The sequence below is a fragment of the Ictalurus punctatus genome, chromosome 10 (assembly GCF_001660625.3).
Source record: "Ictalurus punctatus breed USDA103 chromosome 10, Coco_2.0, whole genome shotgun sequence".
Taxonomy (NCBI): Eukaryota; Metazoa; Chordata; class Actinopteri; order Siluriformes; family Ictaluridae; genus Ictalurus; species Ictalurus punctatus.
The window spans coordinates 25,380,001-25,400,056 of NC_030425.2; the positions used below are offsets into that span (position 1 = coordinate 25,380,001).

General features: G+C 41.2%; 1 protein-coding gene across 4 annotated transcripts in view; it reads right to left on the reverse strand.

Moving 5' to 3' along the window:
* The window catches only part of gramd2aa (GRAM domain containing 2Aa), a 34,903-nt gene that overhangs the window by 7,841 nt on the left and 7,006 nt on the right, over window positions 1-20,056 (reverse strand). For 3 of the 4 annotated variants that reach the window (XM_017478031.3, XM_017478030.3, XM_053683278.1), the window contains exons 2-9: window positions 18,188-18,292; window positions 12,066-12,123; window positions 10,304-10,466; window positions 6,440-6,543; window positions 4,637-4,735; window positions 2,799-2,870; window positions 2,616-2,678; window positions 1,593-1,773 (exon numbers count right to left, since the gene is read on the reverse strand). In XM_017478031.3, the coding sequence (XP_017333520.1) occupies window positions 1,593-1,773; window positions 2,616-2,678; window positions 2,799-2,870; window positions 4,637-4,735; window positions 6,440-6,543; window positions 10,304-10,466; window positions 12,066-12,123; window positions 18,188-18,282 (835 nt within the window). In that variant the 5' untranslated portion in view covers window positions 18,283-18,292. Of the gene's footprint in view, window positions 1-1,592; window positions 1,774-2,615; window positions 2,679-2,798; window positions 2,871-4,636; window positions 4,736-6,439; window positions 6,544-10,303; window positions 11,429-12,065; window positions 12,128-18,187; window positions 18,293-20,056 lie in introns of those variants that run through there. The other variant, XM_053683279.1, reaches the window with a different exon arrangement.

The window sequence follows — 20,056 nt, forward strand, 5'->3', positions numbered from 1 at the left end:
ATCCTTCCTTTCTCCCGTCTCTCTCTGTCTCTACTCTTCTCTTTGATCCTTCCCTCCTGTGTTTCTTTCTTTCTTTTATTCAAACTTGAAACTTAAACTGAGTTATAAATCTATAAAAAAAAAAAAAATGTCAACTAGAATTTTACTGCAATTTTAATTTCATTTTAAAAGGAAACGTGCCATCTATAATAGGAGGGGGAAAAAAAAAGAATTTATAATTTAACACAATTAAATTATGGATTTGGATTGAGGAATAAAATGCTCCGGTGGCTCATGATGGTACACATTTGCCTCATACCTTATCATTATTATTATTATCATTATTGTTATTATTTACTTTTTTTTTACCCTGATTAAATTGCAAGTTTGACAGTCATATATTTCATTTCATAATTCATTTAAATCTAAACTCAATTCATGTGCTCCGTGACCAAGACGCATTATTACAGCATTAGTTCCACACCTCACATATCGGTGAACAATTCTATTTCATATTTCCCAGGATGCTGAAATCCCTCTGTAATCCCATATTGCATAAGGACTGGACTCAGTGCATGCTGGGGATTTATAAATCCAGACATATGACTGATGACTGAATTAATCAGCTCTGAACAGAATAAATGTGCATTTATGAGTACACCCTACTGAGCAATCATTCAAATTTATACCATGTGACAATGCCATTAGATTTTATGTCAATATTTTAGTGATAGTGTAATAAACACGGAAGCTTGGATACAGATGTTTGGGCTTATTTTGAATGCTAACAGACCAAAAGCTAGAATTTTGGATTCTGGATTTGTATTTTAGACTTTAGTTGTTGTTGTTTTTTCCCCCCAAACCTTTCAAACATCACACCCCTTTCTGCATCTGGATAAAAATAGAGACTCTTTTTGCATAAACGCCGACTTGTTCTCCTCGAAATTTTCATACAGATGTCACAACAGCAGTTCTCTGTGTATGGGCCTCTTACATATCAAGAAGAGAACATGCTTTCCAACTTTGTGCATTTTTGCCTGATGTCCGTTTCACCCACACTTGCCAGTGAAAGTCACGTGCAGCTGATTTGTAGTTTGTGGTTTGCTGTATACACGGGGTATTTATAATAATTGAAAGTATTTGGAATGTGTTTTGACACAAAGACAAAGAAAGCAGGTTATTTCTAGCTGGAAAATTATTTAGACTCCATTAAAAAAAACATTATTTCTGATTACTTGAAAAAAATAGCACTTTTTCAGGCAATATATATATATATACATGTATATTAAATACAATAAAAAGGGCAAATGTTTTGAGGGCTGATTCAGCGAAATACTGCTCCAGCAACTGTGTTTCAGCAAACCTGCCCTGAGGCAATACAAACGAGCTGCATGTCTGATCATCCCTCGATCGCCGGTGTTGTGTTCCCGACTGACGGTCTTATAAAATTGAAGAACGTGCTATAAAACAATACACAAACTGCTATTGCTGAGATGTTAACGCGCCCCATTTCCCCACTAACCCTGCAAAATGAAAGACTCACAGCCTTGATTAGATTTGCTGTGCATGAAATATCCTCAAAATCATATTGTGTGTGTTTGGTTGTTGCTCACCCTGGAGAGGCTCACTGGGCTGAAACGACGTGTCTACAGCACTCAGGTTGCTGGTGGAGTTTCCCAGTAGATCAGGCAGGGACGAAGAGACGGACGCCACCGACGGCTTCCTCCGCCACTTCAGCACCGGAGTGAACTCATCCGCGGCCACTGGGTACTCGTCGGGGACGGGGAATTCTTCCTACACACACAGGAGAATGTTGGTTACCTGAAACAGGTTTCATTTTCGTCACCACGAGCTCATGAAACCACAGCAGCTTCATCACCAACGGAAAAGAATGATAACGTGCGATAAACCCGTTTGGCGCCTAAACTCGTAAATCTATCAACTATCATTTATATATTAATGACTGAGATCACGATCACACCACAGCCGTGCTGAATGCTCGATCCTGATTGCTCAGAAGGTGCTGCTTAATTCTCTATAACAGCACGCTGTAATTCAAATCACAGGTTAATATTATATTAATGGTAATAGAATAACTTGCTCCTTATCGTTTCCATAGAAACAGCTTACACATGAACCCGCATGGAGACCATTCTAACGCAGGCACATTTTTCAAAACACGTAATCGTCGATATGGTGCGTAGAGACGTTTATTTATCACGGAAGGTAAGGAGTCTCCAGTGTCAGCACTAAGATGGAGGACTTTTCTTTTTTTTTTTTTTTTGCGTGGTGAGGAAACCACCACGTAGTGAGGACAGGAACTAACTTGTTGCGTGGACATTCCACAACATTAATTGTAACTATAAACAGATAAAACGTACAATGTAATTAATAATAATCATAATAAATGAGCTATTATTAGCTATTAAACTGCTGTGGTGTAAGAGGAACATGCAGGACGTGCTGTTATAGAAGGACAGTCAACTTTACACTGCTCCGTTGTTGATCATTTCCCAATAAAAGCATGCTCCGTTGTGCTTTATTCCTTACTCGTCGGGATTCTAGACGTTATCACGCTACCCTGGCTGAGATTAGAAAGAAAAGCGAGAAGCGCTGGCGCTGGTATGAAGGCTCACCAGAGATAAAGATGTCGGCTGCTCCATGTACTGCTTGAAGCTGAGGCTCTTCTTGCCATTGACCTGTATCACAAATGTTTAAAGGCCAAACAAACAAACCAGACGTTATTTACTGTACACCACACATCTTCTGCGCTACTAAACATTCAGCACTGAACACAGGAGAAGTGTGTGTTCTCTCACCTGTAGGTGTGTGCAGATCTGCCTGAGCACATCATACACACTGTCTCTGGACAGCAGAGACACAAACACATACTGAAAGAGAAGGAAAAAGACCAAAACAGTGTCAAAAAACAACGCACACACACTTATTTGTATTAAATAAATGTGTGGGGGTTTTTTTTTTTGTTTTACTCGATTGCACAGCCATGTGTATGAAAAGTGCTCTATAAATAAAGTAGTTATTATTACTATTATTATTATTAATTTTTATCTAGTTTATGAACTATTATATTAATAACACATTTTATTTTATAGGGCGCCTTTAAAAGCAGCTTCTCAAAAGCGCTGTACACAAAAATCACAAATAAAAGTAAACAACAACAAGCAAATGCTAGTTTTAAAAAACGTATGTCTTGAGTTCAGCTTTTAAAATGTCAAAGGTCTGAGCTTCCCTAAGTTCGAGAGGAAGAGAGTTGCCAAGGGTACGAGCATAGACAGAAAAAGCCCCGTCACCCATAGATCTTGAGGAGCTTGAGGAGCTTAGTCTGCGATTTGGGGGTGTAAGGAATTAATAAAGCAGATAAGTACTGAGGAGCCAAGCCATGTAATGCTTTGTATGTCAACATCGTGACCTTAAAATCGACACGGAACCTGACCGGGAGCCAGTGCAAGGACTCCAGGACAGGAGTAATTTGATTGTATTTCCTGCTTCCAGTCAGGATCCGGCTAAAAAGGCGTTAATCACGACGAACGAGTTAATCAGTTTTTCAGCTACAGAGAGATTTAGCACAGGACGCAATCTTGCTATATTTCTGAGGCTTTAACAGCGCTCTGTACAAAAGAACCAAATGTAAGACTGGTATAAAAAATGACTCCAAGGTTCCTCATTTTACGTCGAGTCTCCAAAACAGAGCCATCAACAAACAGAGACAGTGGACCAGCTTTGAGAATCTGATGACGGGAACCTATAAGCATAACTTCGCTTTTCCCGCTGTTCAGGCACAGAAAGTTATTGTTCATCCACGTTGTTATCTCAGAAATACATTCAGAAAGACAACAAACATCAAGGTTTTCACCAGGTTTTGAGTGAATGTAGATTTGGGTATCGTCAGCGTAGGAGTGATAACGGAGGCCGAGCGATCGCAGCAGATGCCCAAGCGGAGATAGATAAATATTGAAAAGTAAAGGGCCTAAAACTGAACCCTGAGGAACACCAGTGAGTACAGAGCTAGTGTCAGACCTGTAACCACCCATAGTAATAAACTGGGAACGGTCAGTAAAATAGGATTTAAACCAGATTAAAACTGTCCGCGACACACCAAAAACACTTTCAAGGTGAGTAAAAGTAAAAAAGTAAAAGACCATGAGCCACAGTATCGAAAGCAGCTCTAAGAGCAAGAAGGTTGAGAATGGAAGTAGCTCCAGAATCAGAAGTCATCAACAAGTCATTGGTAACTTTGACCAACGCCTTTCAGTGCGGTGAAATTTACGAAAACCTGACTGAAGGGGTTCAGAGAGGTGATTAATTGTAAGATGATTAGACAATTGGGAGGCAACAACGCGCTCAAGTGCTACTACTATTAAAGATAATAAATTATGTGACACCAGTGTTGGACATCAACTTCACTACAACTTATTTTTGTTGTTTTTCTGTATTTTAAAACTTAAAACTAAACGAAGTTAAAACTCAGCTACAATCATCTTACTTGTCACTTTACCGTCTAAAAGAATCAATTAAGAGAAAAACACAAAAGTGTCTTTGGAAATGTACATACAGTTACTGAAAAGCTCTTTAAATGGTACAGATTTGAATGTAGAGATTTATTTAAACACACACACACACACACACACGCACACACCTTTTGACTGCTGTCTGTGGTGATGGCCAGGCCATTGGGGACGAGGCCCGCTGTCTTATGTTTCTTTACCAGCCTCACAGACACTACGGGGATGCACACCTGCACACAGAGAGACAGAATGAGTGAGAGATAGGACAGAGAGAGAGAGAGAGAGAGAGAGAGAGAGAGAGAGAGAGAGAAACAGGGAGAGAGCGACTGAGAGAGACAGGAGACAGAGAGAGAGAGAGGCAGACAGCAGACAGAAATATGAGACAAAGTCAGAAACAGAGACAGAGAGGCAGGCAGGAGACAAAGACAGGAGACAGACAGAGATAGAACAAGACAGCGAGAGACAGGATACAGCAAGAGAAACAGAGCGAGAGAGACAGAGAGAGACAGTGAGAGAGAGAGACAGGAAGAGAGAGACAGAGAGAGATAGACAGAGAGACAGAGAGAGAGACAGGGAGAGAAGCAGAGAGAGACAGGGAGAGAGAGAGACAGGGAGAGAGAGACAGAGAGACAGACAGGGAGAGAAGCAGAGAGAGACAGGGAGAGAGAGAGACAGGGAGAGAGAAACAGAGAGACAGGGAGAGAGAGAGACAGGGAGAGAGAGACAGAGAGACAGACAGGGAGAGAAGCAGAGAGAGACAGGGAGAGAGAGAGCAAGAGAGAGAGACAGGGAGAGAGAGAGCAAGAGAGAGACAGGGAGAGAGAGAGACAGGGAGAGACAGGGAGAGAAGCAGAGAGAGACAGGGAGGGAGAGAGCAAGAGAGAGAGAGACAGGGAGAGAGAGAGACAGAGAGACAGGGAGAGAGAGCAACAGGGAGAGAGACAGGGAGAGAGAGCGACAGGGAGAGAGAGCGACAGGGAGAGAGAGACAGGGAGAGAGAGACAGGGAGAGAGAGACAGAGAGACACAGGGAGAGAAGCAGAGAGAGACAGGGAGAGAGAGAGCAAGAGAGAGAGAGACAGGGAGAGAGAGAGACAGAGAGACAGGGAGAGAGAGCAACAGGGAGAGAGACAGGGAGAGAGAGCGACAGGGAGAGAGAGCGACAGGGAGAGAGAGACAGGGAGAGAGAGACAGAGAGACACAGGGAGAGAAGCAGAGAGAGACAGGGAGAGAGAGAGCAAGAGAGAGAGACAGGGAGAGAGAGAGACAGGGAGAGAGAGAGCAAGAGAGAGAGACAGGGAGAGAGAAACAGAGAGACAGGGAGAGAGAGCAACAGGGAGAGAGACAGGGAGAGAGAGAAATAGAGAGAGAGAGAGACAGGGAGAGAGAGAGACAGGGAGAGGGAGAGAGAGAGAGAGAGAGAGAGACAGGGAGAGGGAGAGGGAGAGAGAGAGAGAGAGAGAGAGACAGGGAGAGAGAGAGACAGGGAGAGAGAGAGACAGGGAGAGAGAGAGAGAGAGAGAGAGAGAGAGAGAGTAGACAGGAGCGTACTATATGGATCAGGTTACGGTTTGTGAATTTGATAAAGGATCTCAGTGGAACTCCCACTCGTCCTCACCTCACGTTATTGAGGAAAAACCCGGAACAGACAGTTTCGCGTGTTCAGTGAAACGTAATTGTGGGTAAAGAGCTCGATGTGCAACACAAAAGAGGCGTCTCACTTTACCGTGTTTAATTCAGCACAACAAGCAGCTGCGGCCCAGAGCCGGGATTAAAGCACAGCACAGCGCTCTGTTTAAAGTGTCATAACAACTAAAACACAATACTGCATTGTCATCATGTGCGACTCGGTGTGTGCAAGGTGTTTATCGTGGTTGCTCCGAAAAAATTCGGGGGTTAAGATGACAGGGTTGAACAGCTTTTGCTTCGGCTCACCTTAATGTCCTTCCCAAAGAGATTCGCGTAGAAACACAGCCAGTTTCGGGAGATGTAGAGTCGGCCTTGTAGCAGGATGTCTCGCAGCAGAGCACAGGAGTACACTACCATACACACACACATATAGAAAGAGAGACAGAGAGAGAGAGATTTGTTATGAACGGTTCTTCTCTTTCCTGTAATGCCTTGTAAAGTACACGGTCGTGCCAGCAAAGCTTGCTGAATTGAACTGAAATGAAAGAGAAGCAGGTCGTGATGAAAAGCGAAACAAGCAACAGGTAGAAAAACCTCCTGAAGCATATAAAAACCTGCTTGATTTCAAAACCTCAGATCTAACACGCTGATATAGTTACAGATTTATCTACAACCGAACAGCATGAAGCTCGAGGCTCCATCTCCATTCCCATGTGACCGTGACCTGTTTTGTGTAGGTAGTCTGTATTTTCTAAACAACTCAAGTTTTACGTCCAAAAAAAAAAAAAAAAAGGCAATGGATAAAGTAAATTCAAACATATTATAATAATTACTCATGTACTGTATGAACACGGACTTTTTCTCATCCGATGCAGTATAATAGTGTGTGTGGCGGCCTGGGAAAACCCGTCACATGGTGAAACTGACCCTATAAAGTTCGAGTATTTAGAAGTCTGGTTACTCCTAAAAATACGGAAAGAGAACAAAATCACATTTAAAGACACCTCTGAAAGACGCCCGGCCTACCTCCATATCCATGTATTGAATGTATATGTTTGCACGGAACAAAAAGGAGTGGCTCTTCATTTCATTGTACATATGTATAGTGACAATAAAAGGCATTCATTCATTCATTCATTCATATCGCAGACATTTCCACGGCTGATATCTGATCACAAACTGAACTGATTAGGAAAAAAAAAAATCAGCAGTTTCTGAAATATTCAAACCAGCCCGTCTGATAGGTTTGAAATACTGAAAATGACACACGATTGGCTGATGTTTGTTTTCCAGTAATTCATCCCCGGCAACCTCCGTTGGGTTTACCCAGACCGCCAGGCTTGTTTATATACGTGTCGAACACTCTTCTTTCAAAACTACCGAAGCCCTAAGAGGCCATGCATTATCACGTTCTTCTTTCTTGTTTTCTCGTGATCCGGACTTCATTTTCTCGAGATCTCAACATAATGAAAAGTTGTTTTCATTTTATTGAAATCGTTTTCTCATGAGAAAATGGGACCGGTGTCGCTACACGTTGGCGTCTTCGCCATCGCCATCATGAATGTAATAACTGCCCGCTGGAGAGACGGACTCTATCTCCGTATTACGAGAGAGAGGAGGGTCCCCTTCTCGAGTGTCGGACACTCACGTGGAAGTCGGTCACTGAGAGATATAGAGCTATTTCAGCTTGAGTGAGTCTCTGATCAAAGTAAAAGCAAATTTGTTCATCTATGATGCTGTGGGATTGCGCGAAGCTTTTGCTGAATCTAGAACAATAAGCACGACAGTCGAGTACGCAGAAAAGACAAGGCAACTTTTGTTATGTCGAGATCAGGAGAAAGCAACTATTTTACTGTGTCGAGATCACAAGAAAATTAAGTGGAGATCACGTGAAAACTTCTGTTACGTCAAGATCACAAGTAAATTAAGTCGAGATCACGTGAAAGCAATTTCTGTTATGTTCGAGATCACAAGTAAATTAAGTGGAGATTAAGTCGAGATCACGTGAAAACAACTTCTGTTAGGTCGAGATCACAAGTAAATTAAGTCGAGATCACGTGAAAACAACTTCTGTTAGGTCGAGATCACAAGTAAATTAAGTCGAGATCACGTGAAAACTTCTGTTATGTTCGAGATCACAAGTAAATTAAGTGGAGATCACGTGAAAACTTCTGTTATGTTCGAGATCACAAGAAAATTAAGTGGAGATCACGTGAAAACTTCTGTTATGTTCGAGATCACAAGTAAATTAAGTCGAGATCACGTGAAATCTTCTGTTACGTCAAGATCACAAGAAAATTAAGTGGAGATTAAGTCGAGATCACGTGGAAACAACTTCTGTTATGTCGAGATCACAAGTAAATTAAGTCGAGATCACGTGAAAACTTCTATGTCGAGATCACAAGAAAATTAAGTGGAGATCACGTGAAAACTTCTGTTATGTCAAGATCACAAGTAAATTAAGTCGAAATCACGTGAAAACTTCTGTTACCTCCGAGATCACAAGAAAATTAAGTGGAGATTAAGTCGAGATCACGTGAAAACAACTTCTGTTATGTCGAGATCACAAGTAAATTAAGTCGAGATCACGTGAAAACTTCTATGTCGAGATCACAAGAAAATTAAGTGGAGATCACGTGAAAACTTCTGTTATGTCAAGATCACAAGTAAATTAAGTCGAGATCACGTGAAAGCAATTTCTGTTATGTCGAGATCACAAGTAAATTAAGTCGAAATCACGTGAAAACTTCTGTTACCTCCGAGATCACAAGAAAATTAAGTGGAGATTAAGTCGAGATCACGTGAAAACAACTTCTGTTATGTCGAGATCACAAGTAAATTAAGTCGAGATCACGTGAAAACTTCTATGTCGAGATCACAAGAAAATTAAGTGGAGATCACGTGAAAACTTCTGTTATGTCAAGATCACAAGTAAATTAAGTCGAGATCACGTGAAAGCAATTTCTGTTATGTCGAGATCACAAGTAAATTAAGTGGAGATTAAGTCGAGATCACGTGAAAACAACTTCTGTTATGTCGAGATCACAAGTAAATTAAGTCAAGATCACGTGAAAACTTCTATGTCGAGATCACAAGAAAATTAAGTCGAGATCACGTGAAAACAACTTTTGTTATGTCGAGATCACAAGAAAATGAAGTGGAGATTAAGCCGGGATCACGTGAAAACAACTTTAATGTCGAGATCACAAGTAAATTAAGTCGAGATCTGAAAAAAAAAACCCCAACAACTTTTGTTAGGTCAAGATCATGAGAAAATTAAGTCGAGAGCAGAAGAAAACAAGAAAGGAACAAAACCAGTAACGCATGTCCCTTTAAGAAGCTGCAGGCTTTAACTCGGACAGTGGGGTCACTCTTATTCTCTTTATGATGTTTATTTAAGAATAATGAAACACGCATGTTATATTCCATTAAGAGAGTAACATCATCAAGTTCACTTAAAAACCCAAACATTTGATCTGTAATACCCCGATAACATCTAACTCCACGACACGCTGGAAGAACGACACACCGCGAACACTACAGCTAATTCTTATATGTTCACAATGAAAGAAAGTACAGTGAGTGCAAAAGTTTGCACCCCCCATGGGTTTTTGGTGGAAATAAATAATCTGTATTTTAGTATTTATCCACAAAAACATGTATTTATAGGAACAAAACAATAGTTTAAAAAAAAAAACCAACAACAACAAGAACAATTTTGAAGTGATCTGAAGTGTGTGACATCTGAGAACAGTTACACGGTAACAGTGTGTACCAGGACGAACGGGGAATATTACGAATTAGGAAATCGTAAAGGCAAAAGCAAAGCAAACTGACTTTTTATTGAAGATAAAATAATACTTTATTAATCCCCAGATGGAGAAATTAGGGAACTTTTTTTAAAATTTAAACTTAGTTTTAAATATCTTTCTGTGAAACCTAACACACTACATGTCTTTAACGCGGTACATGCTGCTTTACATTTCGTACTTTGGGCATGCAAACCTTTGCTCCCACTCACACGGACACAGAGGAAGACGTGTAAACATATGTAAATAAATAGTAATACATGAAACTATTAAATTCTCCTGGTTATGAAAGGTTAAGGAATTGAATACAATGCAGGGAAGTGACATTAACAAACACACACACACACACACTCAGACTCACCCTTCATGAGGTTCTCGTCCTTGGGGACGTTGTGGAAGAGTTTGTGGTACTGTGAGTTGTACTTGCTGACGGTGTGGGAGGAGGACGAGGCCGGAGGGAGAGAGATGAGCTCGTGCACACAGCTTCCCTGCAGCCTACTTTTCTCTCTCAGCGGCCGGGAGCTCTGCACCAAATTCAGCATGCTGACAACACTGACACCAACACACACACATACACACACACACACTGTGCCTCTCCGACTCACAGAGAGAGAGAGAGAGTGCGTGTGTGTGTGTGTGTGCGTGTGAGTGTGCGTGCGTGTGTGTGTGCGTGTGGTCAGCGTGTTGCAGGTATCCAGTATCTCTTTCTTCTCTCCCAGGCCTCTTGAGATCTGTTTCTGTTCCTGTGAACTGATCCTGCCTCCACTTACTCTGGTTACACAAGCGCTTCACCAATTAGCTCTCTCTCTCTCTCTCTCTCTCTCTCTCTCTCTCTCTCTCTCTCTCTCACACACACACAATCTTTCTCTCTGCCTCTCTCTCTGTCGCCTCACTCTCTTTCTCTCTCTCTCTCTGTCTTTCTCACATTCCCCTCTCTCTATCTCTCACTTTCTCCTTCTTTCTGTCTTTCTTTCTACCTGTTTTTATTTCTCCCTCTCTCTTTCTTTCTCTGTCTCTCTTCTTTTAACGCTCTCTCCCCTCAGTGCTGCCTTATTTCTCTGTCTCTCTTTTTCTTTCTCTCTCTCTTTATTGCTCTTTTTCAGTCTTTCTCACTACCTCTCTCTCTATTTCTCTCTTTCTCTACCTTTCTCTCTATTTCTCTCTCTCTCTCTCTCTCGCTGTCTGTCTCTCTACCTCTCTACCTCTCTCTCGCTGTCTGTCTCTCTAGCTCTTTCTCTATTTCTCTCTTCCTTTATCTCCCACTCTCTCATTGCAGTCTCTGACTGACTGAATGATTCGCTCTCTCTCTCTCCCTCTCTCTCTCTCTCCGTCTCTCTCGCTCTCCCTCTCTCTCTCTCTCTCTCGCTCTCTCTCTCTCTCTCCCCCCCTCTCCCTCTCTCTCTCTGCAGATACTCCCACTGCACCTTGGCGGAAAAAGCTTGCAGACTTGCACTAGCATGTGAACTCTTTACCACACTGGTGCTTCCTGCCTCACATTAGACACACACACACACACACACACACACCACTGTTTCTTCAGAAGACGGGCTGAGCGTGTTCAACAGTTCAATAACATTTGAGTTACAGTAATGTTTAACGACACTTTATTCGTATCAGAGTTCTATGAGTGCTAATCAAGGTCAACACACGCATCACTCTTCTGACTGGAGGTCATGTGATGTTTAACTCCCTGTGGCCTTGACCTACAGCTTGATGACTTCCTGTCTGAACACGCTACTGTGCAAGAATGGATTTTTTTTTATTGTTGAGGTGACGATAAGACAATAGAACACACCAGATAAGACTGCTACTCATCGTTTATTCTACAAATGCTTTAAACGCATGTCGGATTTACATTAAATCGGGCCAGCGACGGCTCCTCGGTGTCTGTTTAATGACACGCTGTGGTAGTTTTATTTTTATACCACAGCGCACTTGAATGCTCGAATCCGATTGGTCAGAAGGTGCGCGATATGTTCAAATGAAACAGCACGGCCCGTCGTGTGTTACTCCTTACATAACTGCCTTTTTAGCCTGTAATAGATTATCACTCACACTAAGTACTGTCTTATTCTGATTCATAGATTAAGAACATCTTATTTTATTTGTACATACACACTCACCAAGCCTCTGGTGCACTTCTTGACGTCCTCACAGGACAGCTCGTCAAACAGATGCACCCTGATATAAGAGCAGAGAAGTGGAGAATGTTGAAGGATATTATGTGTTATAAACATATTTAGTCTAATAGTAGGAAGTGAAAGTGATTAGAATGGAAGTCCAGTCGCTGTGAGGTACTGTTACCGGGCAAGACCTGTTGAGACTGATATTAAAGGGGCGGTTTATCATTTTTAGAGCCTTCTGCTGCCTGCGAGGTGAACGCTATGAAAAACGTTTAAAGACAAGCGGGAAATGTAAGTCATGTGGGTAATTGTCTATAGGGAGTATAATGCAGAAGTAAATGTAGCCCAAGGGATATGGCGCTCGTAAAGATTAAAGAGTAAGAGTAAAAACAGTAAGTCATAAACATTTCAGATAACACTTTGACAGTATGAATGTGTTTAATATGTAACTATACGTAGCATTTGCACGTAATGTCCTCCATTTCCTCCTTCGAAACACAACACGAAACCCATCTCTTCGCGGACTGCTATAACTTCCTGACTGTCGCTACAATAAAGGACTTATTTCTGTCAAAATTTCAGGTTCATATTTCTGGTATTCAATATTTCTGGTCCTCCACCAGAGATATTCACTTTCACACCTCCATAAAAAAAAAAAAGAAAGAAAAAAAAAAGAAAAAGAAGAGAGAAGTCTCAAACCTGAAATGTTCCGTATGCACACTATACTTACCCCTAACAAACAACTTAAGACTGATACTCGAACCCTTCCGATTTTAAATTGACTGTAAACGTGGAACTGTGAGCAACCTTGAGCATTATATTTGGACTTAAGTTCTAAGTCTCAGGAACAAGGACGTGCAAAAGGTTTATATACGAGATGTCACTTTGCTTGTATTTCCTCTTTGGATAAAAGCGTCCGCTAATCGAATAAATGTAAATGTAACGTCATGAATAAATGTGAATGTAATGTAAACTTGTAATGTGCTCTAGAGGTCCGTTTTTGTTCAAAGGAGTTAGGACCATCCCGAGCCAAGATATTAAGGTTTCTGTAAACAACTGTATAACCAAAAATTTGAAGTGTACCATGACACAAACATGGCCACTGTAGTTAAACAAAGTAAAATAAAACATTTTTAAAAACCTGCTGCTTTTGTAATGCCAATACATAGAGGTTATTCGCTCAGAAAAATGATGAAACGGTTGCGCAACCTGCATTGGACCTCTTGAGATGGAATGACCCTACAGCTATATTTGGTGCTACAATTCGATCATTACTCCACCTTGAACAGTAATACAATGCACACTTGGCAGATTGATGACGAGGTAATGATAATACATAGTAACTAACGTGGAAAAAAAGCTTGAAGTATATCACAATATAGAGATTTTCTATACAACCGTTTACTTTCAAGGGCAAGTTGAACGATTACACAATTTTACACATATTATTACATGTTTATAAGTAGCAAATAAACCGCAGTGGGGTATGCGGTTATAGGAAAATAATCGACGACAACATGGAGCGGAGCTAACGTCACCATTACAAACGTTTTCCAGTACCAGTACGAGCTGAAGTGTTTCACATGTAATTAAAGACTTTTTTTTTTTTTTTTTTTTTGAAATCGATTTATAGTAATATTTAACATTGTTTAGTTAAAGTTAGTTCCTGTTATCAGCTTTTTACGCACGTAAGACAAAAAATAAGTGTTGGTTGAAGTGATGCAAAGTGCTGACACTGGAGACTCCTTCCAGCAACATGATATAAACGTCTCCTCACAGAAAACACTATATCGACATTTTTACACGTTAATGTGAAGCATCAGTCGTACGTCCACCATTTTCTTCTGTAACTTGTTATTATAGAAACTACTCTGACCAACCAGAATCGAGAATTCAACGGTGCTGTGGTATTTAGTTATATATAGCGATGTTCTATTTTCACAACCCGAAGCAGTTTGGCTAATTTGCATAAATATTAGTGCAAACATTCTCGTAAGTACGACCTTACCAGCTATTCGGCGCTTGAATAATAATCAGCTCTTCAGCTGCATATTTACGGTATCTTTTAAATACCAGGCATATGTCATTTAAAATAAAAAGTTATTTTCACTTCACTTTAATCATTCCATTCGGCAGTTCACATACACTACGCTGGCACGTATTCATCTATTTTACATCACTTTTTTTTTTTATCTATCTTTGAGACAGCCCTTATTGAATGCGCTAAACGCCGCCTTTAAAATTCTACGTTGCTTGTGCTTTGTTGAGCGTGCAATATCACATCCCGTACAAAGCACCTAGTTAGAGACGCTCTTTATCACTTGGATCCTTAACGGCATTGAATTTCTTCGAGACGTCATCAGTCAGCGTGTCCTTGCACTGGCTCAGAAAGCCCGTCAGAAATGACTAAGGGGACAGGAGGAGCTGGCGGTGAGCCAACAGAGCAGCAGCCTGCCTGAAAGTGAGCTCCACTGTCTGTCACCTTCTCTCTATATGACCTTACTTTAGCTGACAGGAAGTAAGTGCAGCTGGCAAGGTCTTGCTCCATTAGTCATCCTCTTTCAGCAATCTAATACAGCTTCCCTCTGACAGCCGCAGGGGTTATTTTATGTAATAGAGCGCTGACAGAAGGGGACGTGTGGTGATGTATTTGAGAGCAAGTCTGATGTGTGTGAGTTTTTAATAGACAGACAGATTGTGTGAGTGCGCATGCAACTAATAAACGTTTAATGGAAAGCACAGCAGCATCCCAAAGCATATGTTTCCTCATAAGAGGACATACGGGTAACTCGTGAGGGCAGTTCAAGCTCAGCTAATGACCGGAAGGTTGTGAGGTCAAATCCCAGGACTGGGATCACTCGGCTAAAGTCCTGATGTAATACTACACTAACAGAGATGTCGCCATCGCCATGGAAATAAAGTTGACCATTTGAACAATGGCCATCCATTTTTTCTCGCACTGGTGTCCCCACTCAACCAGAAGTTCCCATCACTAGAGTACTACTTACTACTAACTTGATACTCATTACTTCCTCATGTACTCACTGTTGACCTACTCCTAGTTCTCTTCAGAATGAAGTATTGCCTTCTTTTGAGCATCTTATGTTTGGTTTCTGACACTGGTTTCTGGGTTGTTTACAGAACGATTGACAAACTGATGCGGTACGTTTTTTTTGTCTCCTCTAAAAGGTTCTCAGCTGGACACACTTTAAGGAAAGCACTATCTGCCATCTTCTACATACAGAAGCCTGGCTAGTATTGCTCTGATTGTCAGGAAAGAAGAGTAACGCCATCCCTCCCACCCAGAGAGTACGGCCAGTTTTGCTCTGTTGGACTCCTTGTCACGGAAGGATGTGGAAATGTTGGGATGTGAACTTGCAACCCCATGCTGACAGACTGACTCGTTTCTGATGCGCCACTCAGGACTTAATGTGGCACTCCTTCAATTTGGGTCATGGCCACTGCGGAGTGGCTGAATTGTAAATTGGCAACTTATTCAGGAACTCTCATGTGGGAGATTTCCAAATCTCTTCAGGTTCAAGAACCTCAACCAAAAGGCACCTATAGACAGACCCTGAGCGACACTGCTTTTTGATAGCAAAAGTTAATTATAAGGTATGCAGCTACATGAGAAAAGGAATCTGTCCTTGAGGCCATGAGCAACCATCCTGCTGTCAATAATTCATCCAGGGCTAAAGAACATCAAACCAGCAGATTACTGAGTGAAACCAAACCCAGTGCTGCTGTAACGGGCCTGAAGTGAGTCTCTCTGTGAAGGTGACTGTCGCTGCACTCGAAGGTGAGAGCCAGCAGCATGCTTTCCAGCCAAATCCGGAGGTGAAACATGTTCCTGTAGATTGCGTGACGTGCCCTGTGGCTGGCTATGACATAAACCACTCACACCCATAACTTTATCAAGTTACGACAAAATATGAGCAGAACATTCGGTCCTGTACAAACAATTAGCGAGAGCACTCAGATCATCAGGGCAGGACATGCTTCAGGATGTGTGTTACTAAGAAGTCTCTGTTAAGAGAGTATTGAAAGGAAATGAAGACTGGTTGTTATGAAGTGATTCATGTAATTGAGAGTGTATGGTAGTCACTGAAAAGGGTTATGTTACATTAAATTCCTCTAACTGACATTTTGGATCGTATCTGTACGCATTATACAGCATAAATCCTCAGCTGATTAAACATTAACAGCACTAGCAACATAAATAAAGCTACATCACTACAGTGCACACCTCATAAATGACTAGGGGGGGGGGGGGGGGGGGGGGGTGTAAAATGTAACAAAGGCTGAAAAACTGGGTATAAGGTTTGATTCTATAGGCATTATACATTGTTATATACAGTTGTGCCCAAAAGTTTGCATACCCCTTGCAGAATCTGCTAAATATTAATACTGATAACAAAATAATAACAGGGAACATAACAATCCCATGTTGTTGTTTATTTAGTGCTGTACTGAATAAGCTATTTCACATAACAGATGTTTACATATAGTCCACAAGACAAGATAATAGCTGAATTTATAAAAATTACCCCGTTCAAAAGTTTACACACCCTTGATTCTTAATACCGTGTGTCGTTACCTGGACGATCAGCGACTGTGTTTATGTTCTGTGAGAGTTCTTCATGAGTCCCTTGTTTGTCCCGAGCAGTTAAACTGCCCGCTGTTCTTCAGAACATTCTTTACTTTTCCAGCATCTTCTGCATATTTGACCTCTTTCCAACAGCATCTATATGATGTTGAGATCCATCTTTTCACACTGAGGACGACTGAGGGACTCGTACACGACTATTACATAAGGTCCAAACGTTCAGTGATGCTCAAGAACACGTCACGATACATTAAGAGCCGGGGTGGGGGTGGGGGTGTGTGTGTGCAGTGTGCAGTGATTTATCATGTGCAGTGATTTAAATCCAGGGGGGTGTAAACTTTTGAACAGGACGATCGGTGTAAATTGTTAGTATTTTGTCTTCTGGGAGACTATCTTATTTAGCATCTGAGGGGTGGTACTAAATGGAAAAAAAAAAAAAAAGATATTTAAACAACATAATAAGAATTTACACTGATTGTCCTGTTCAAAAGTTTACACCCCCCTGGCTCTTAATGTACCGTGTTACCGAATATACTTTCAAGCGTTTACCATAACAACGATTATACTTTGTCAAATAACCTACTTTAGCAGATTATGTAGGTCTGCCAGTCAAGTTCCTGTTAATAAGCTGTTACCAAACAAAGATGCAATAACGTATTAGAAACTGCTAATATTATGGTCAGAGCTGCTATCAGAGGAAATTAATCAACGCTTTCTAAGAAACCGGATGGAGAATTTAACAGCAATGTGGTATACTGCAATAACCTGTAATGGTCCATCATTTTGAAATGGAGGAATTTGATGATGCAATGGCCTTAGCTAGGTAACTTGGACATGTTGTTTAAGATGCACAGTCAACTCTGGAATTACTGGCACCCTTCATTCAAATGACTTTAAGACAGCAATGAGTGATATTTTGAGCTAAACCATATTAGGACACTGTATATTCTCTACACAACCCCCCCCCCCCCCCCCCCCCCCCCCCCACCCCACCCCAGGTTTTGTTTTAAAACAAAACAAAACCACCCTGGTCTCAAAATTATTGGCACCCCTACAATTAGTCTCACGGACTTTCATGTCTAACAAGGCTGGACATTTGGATCTTCTCAAACATATTTAGTTTCTTAGGTTTGCACATGTGCAGTGATTTAAATCACATATCAGATGAAAAGTAACCAGTTTCTTCAATGGTTTGAATGGAACATTTGAATCAATGTGCAATGGTGGAACAATTAACCTTTTTTTAGCCCTTTCTCCTGGAGGGTGCCAATACATTTGGTGCAGGAGCTTCGCCAAAAATATCTTGCACAGACAAGCTGTCATTATATATAAAGATTATATATAAAGGCATTGACTGATTGATGTGTTCACCACAAGAAAATCACAGACCCACACCTTTAAATAATTCTATTGGATAAGATGTCAGATATTTCCTACACTTCCTGTATTCAATTACAATACCACTTAACAAATATAAAGCTCTTCAAACACTAAAGAAGCATTTGCCTCGACTTGCCTGAATTGTGGAGCGTGGTGTGTGTCTTCCTCCTTCGGGGGCTCTGACACATCCTGTGGTGTTAATAAGCTGACATCCTCAGCTTGGTCACTCATGGTCCTGGACCTGCATGATAACACGTACAAGACAGACTCAGAAATCGTGTGTGTACTCAACACACACCCTTTCTCACACCCTGTCTCACTTCCACATGCTGTTTCCCCTGTAGATCACACACAGCACTTGGCAGGTTCAGTTAAAAAAAGACTTGAGGATGGTGTCATGAACACTGCACTTCTGAACTTATTAGCTATTAACCGCATGTCCTCTACCTTCTTTTCCCGTTCTGGCTCTAATTGGACACCTTCATTAAAGTAACATTGAGTCATTGCTGCGTGCACTGACAGGCCTCTTCCTGTTTTTGATTCACTGCTTAATTCTCCCGAGAGACTCGACACACTGCTGCATAATAAACAGCAATCGAGCATCGAGAGAGACACGGCTCGCCTGTGACATAAGTACTTAGGCTGTATTCCAGCAGCTTGCTTCTATTTATATTAGAAACATGCAGGGCGACGCTATTCCAAAGAGATGTGGGAGGAGGGCACAGGAAAAGGTGCTAACGAATTCTCAAAGGTCAGCCTCGGGTTCTCAGGAATGAGTGGCTATGGAAAGCCAACAGTGACAAATAAAAATAAATAAATATATATATATATATATATATATATATATATATATATATATATATATATATATATATATATATATATATATATATATATATGAGCTTGAGTGAATACGCATATAAATAGTGTCTCAGTAGAAAAGATGCCATTATAGGACAGGGTTGTGAATCACTATAGCAGCAAAGCATACTAGGCGTGAAAGGTTGGTTTGTTTATGTTGTATCGGGTCAGGTTTTTGTAACCAGACTACACAATGTCTTACAAAGCGCAGGTTGACAAGCAACCGAATAACTCTACGTCCACACGCAAGTGTCGTTTTTTTCTCTTGTGGATGTGTAGCAACCGCTACTGTTGTCACTTGTAGGCATGACCTGTCCAGTGTTGTTTTACTGTTGTTGTTTAGTTCTAATGAGAAACGGCAGTAGCTATATATATTACATTACATTTAAGGCATTTGGCAGACGCCCTTATCCAGATCGACTTACATTTATCTCATTTATACATCTGAGCAGTTGAAGGTTAAGGGCCTTGCTCAAGGGTCCAGCAGTGGCAGCTTCGTAGTGCTGGGATTTGAAATATATATAGAGCTTCTAAATCAAAAGAGTTACACTCAAATTAGATGACGCACTCATCAGTGCAGTGTGCAAACTGGTTGATTAATTTATATGTTACGCGCCAGGCTAAACACTAGCTTCATCGGCAGATTAGATAAGCAAGCTAACTAACTGTACCTAATTACTGTTGTGGATTTTGCAATTTTGTAATCGCAGAAAATAACCAAAATCAAGCAAATGCCGCAATATTTGTTGGAGCTTTACAATTTTTCTAAAGTACAGTAGATTTAGGCCAAGATGCACCATGTGGCTTGGCGGTTAAGGCTCTGGGTTACTGATCGGAAGGTCAGGGGTTCAAGCCCCAGCACTACCAAGCTGCCACTGTTGGGCCCTTGAGAAAGGCCCTTAACCCTCTCTGCTCCAGGGGCGCTGTATCATGGCTGACCCAACGCTGTAACACCAACTTCCTGACATGCTCGGGTATGCGAAGAAAAGAATTTCACAGTGCTGTAATGTACATGTGATTAATAAAGACTCATTATCACAACCCTCTTATATTCATGTGCGTTGAACATCAGTACAGCTGAAAGGTCTCATCTGCCAACAAGCCTCACTGAAAAAGACTGTGCAAAACAATTTCATGCAATTGC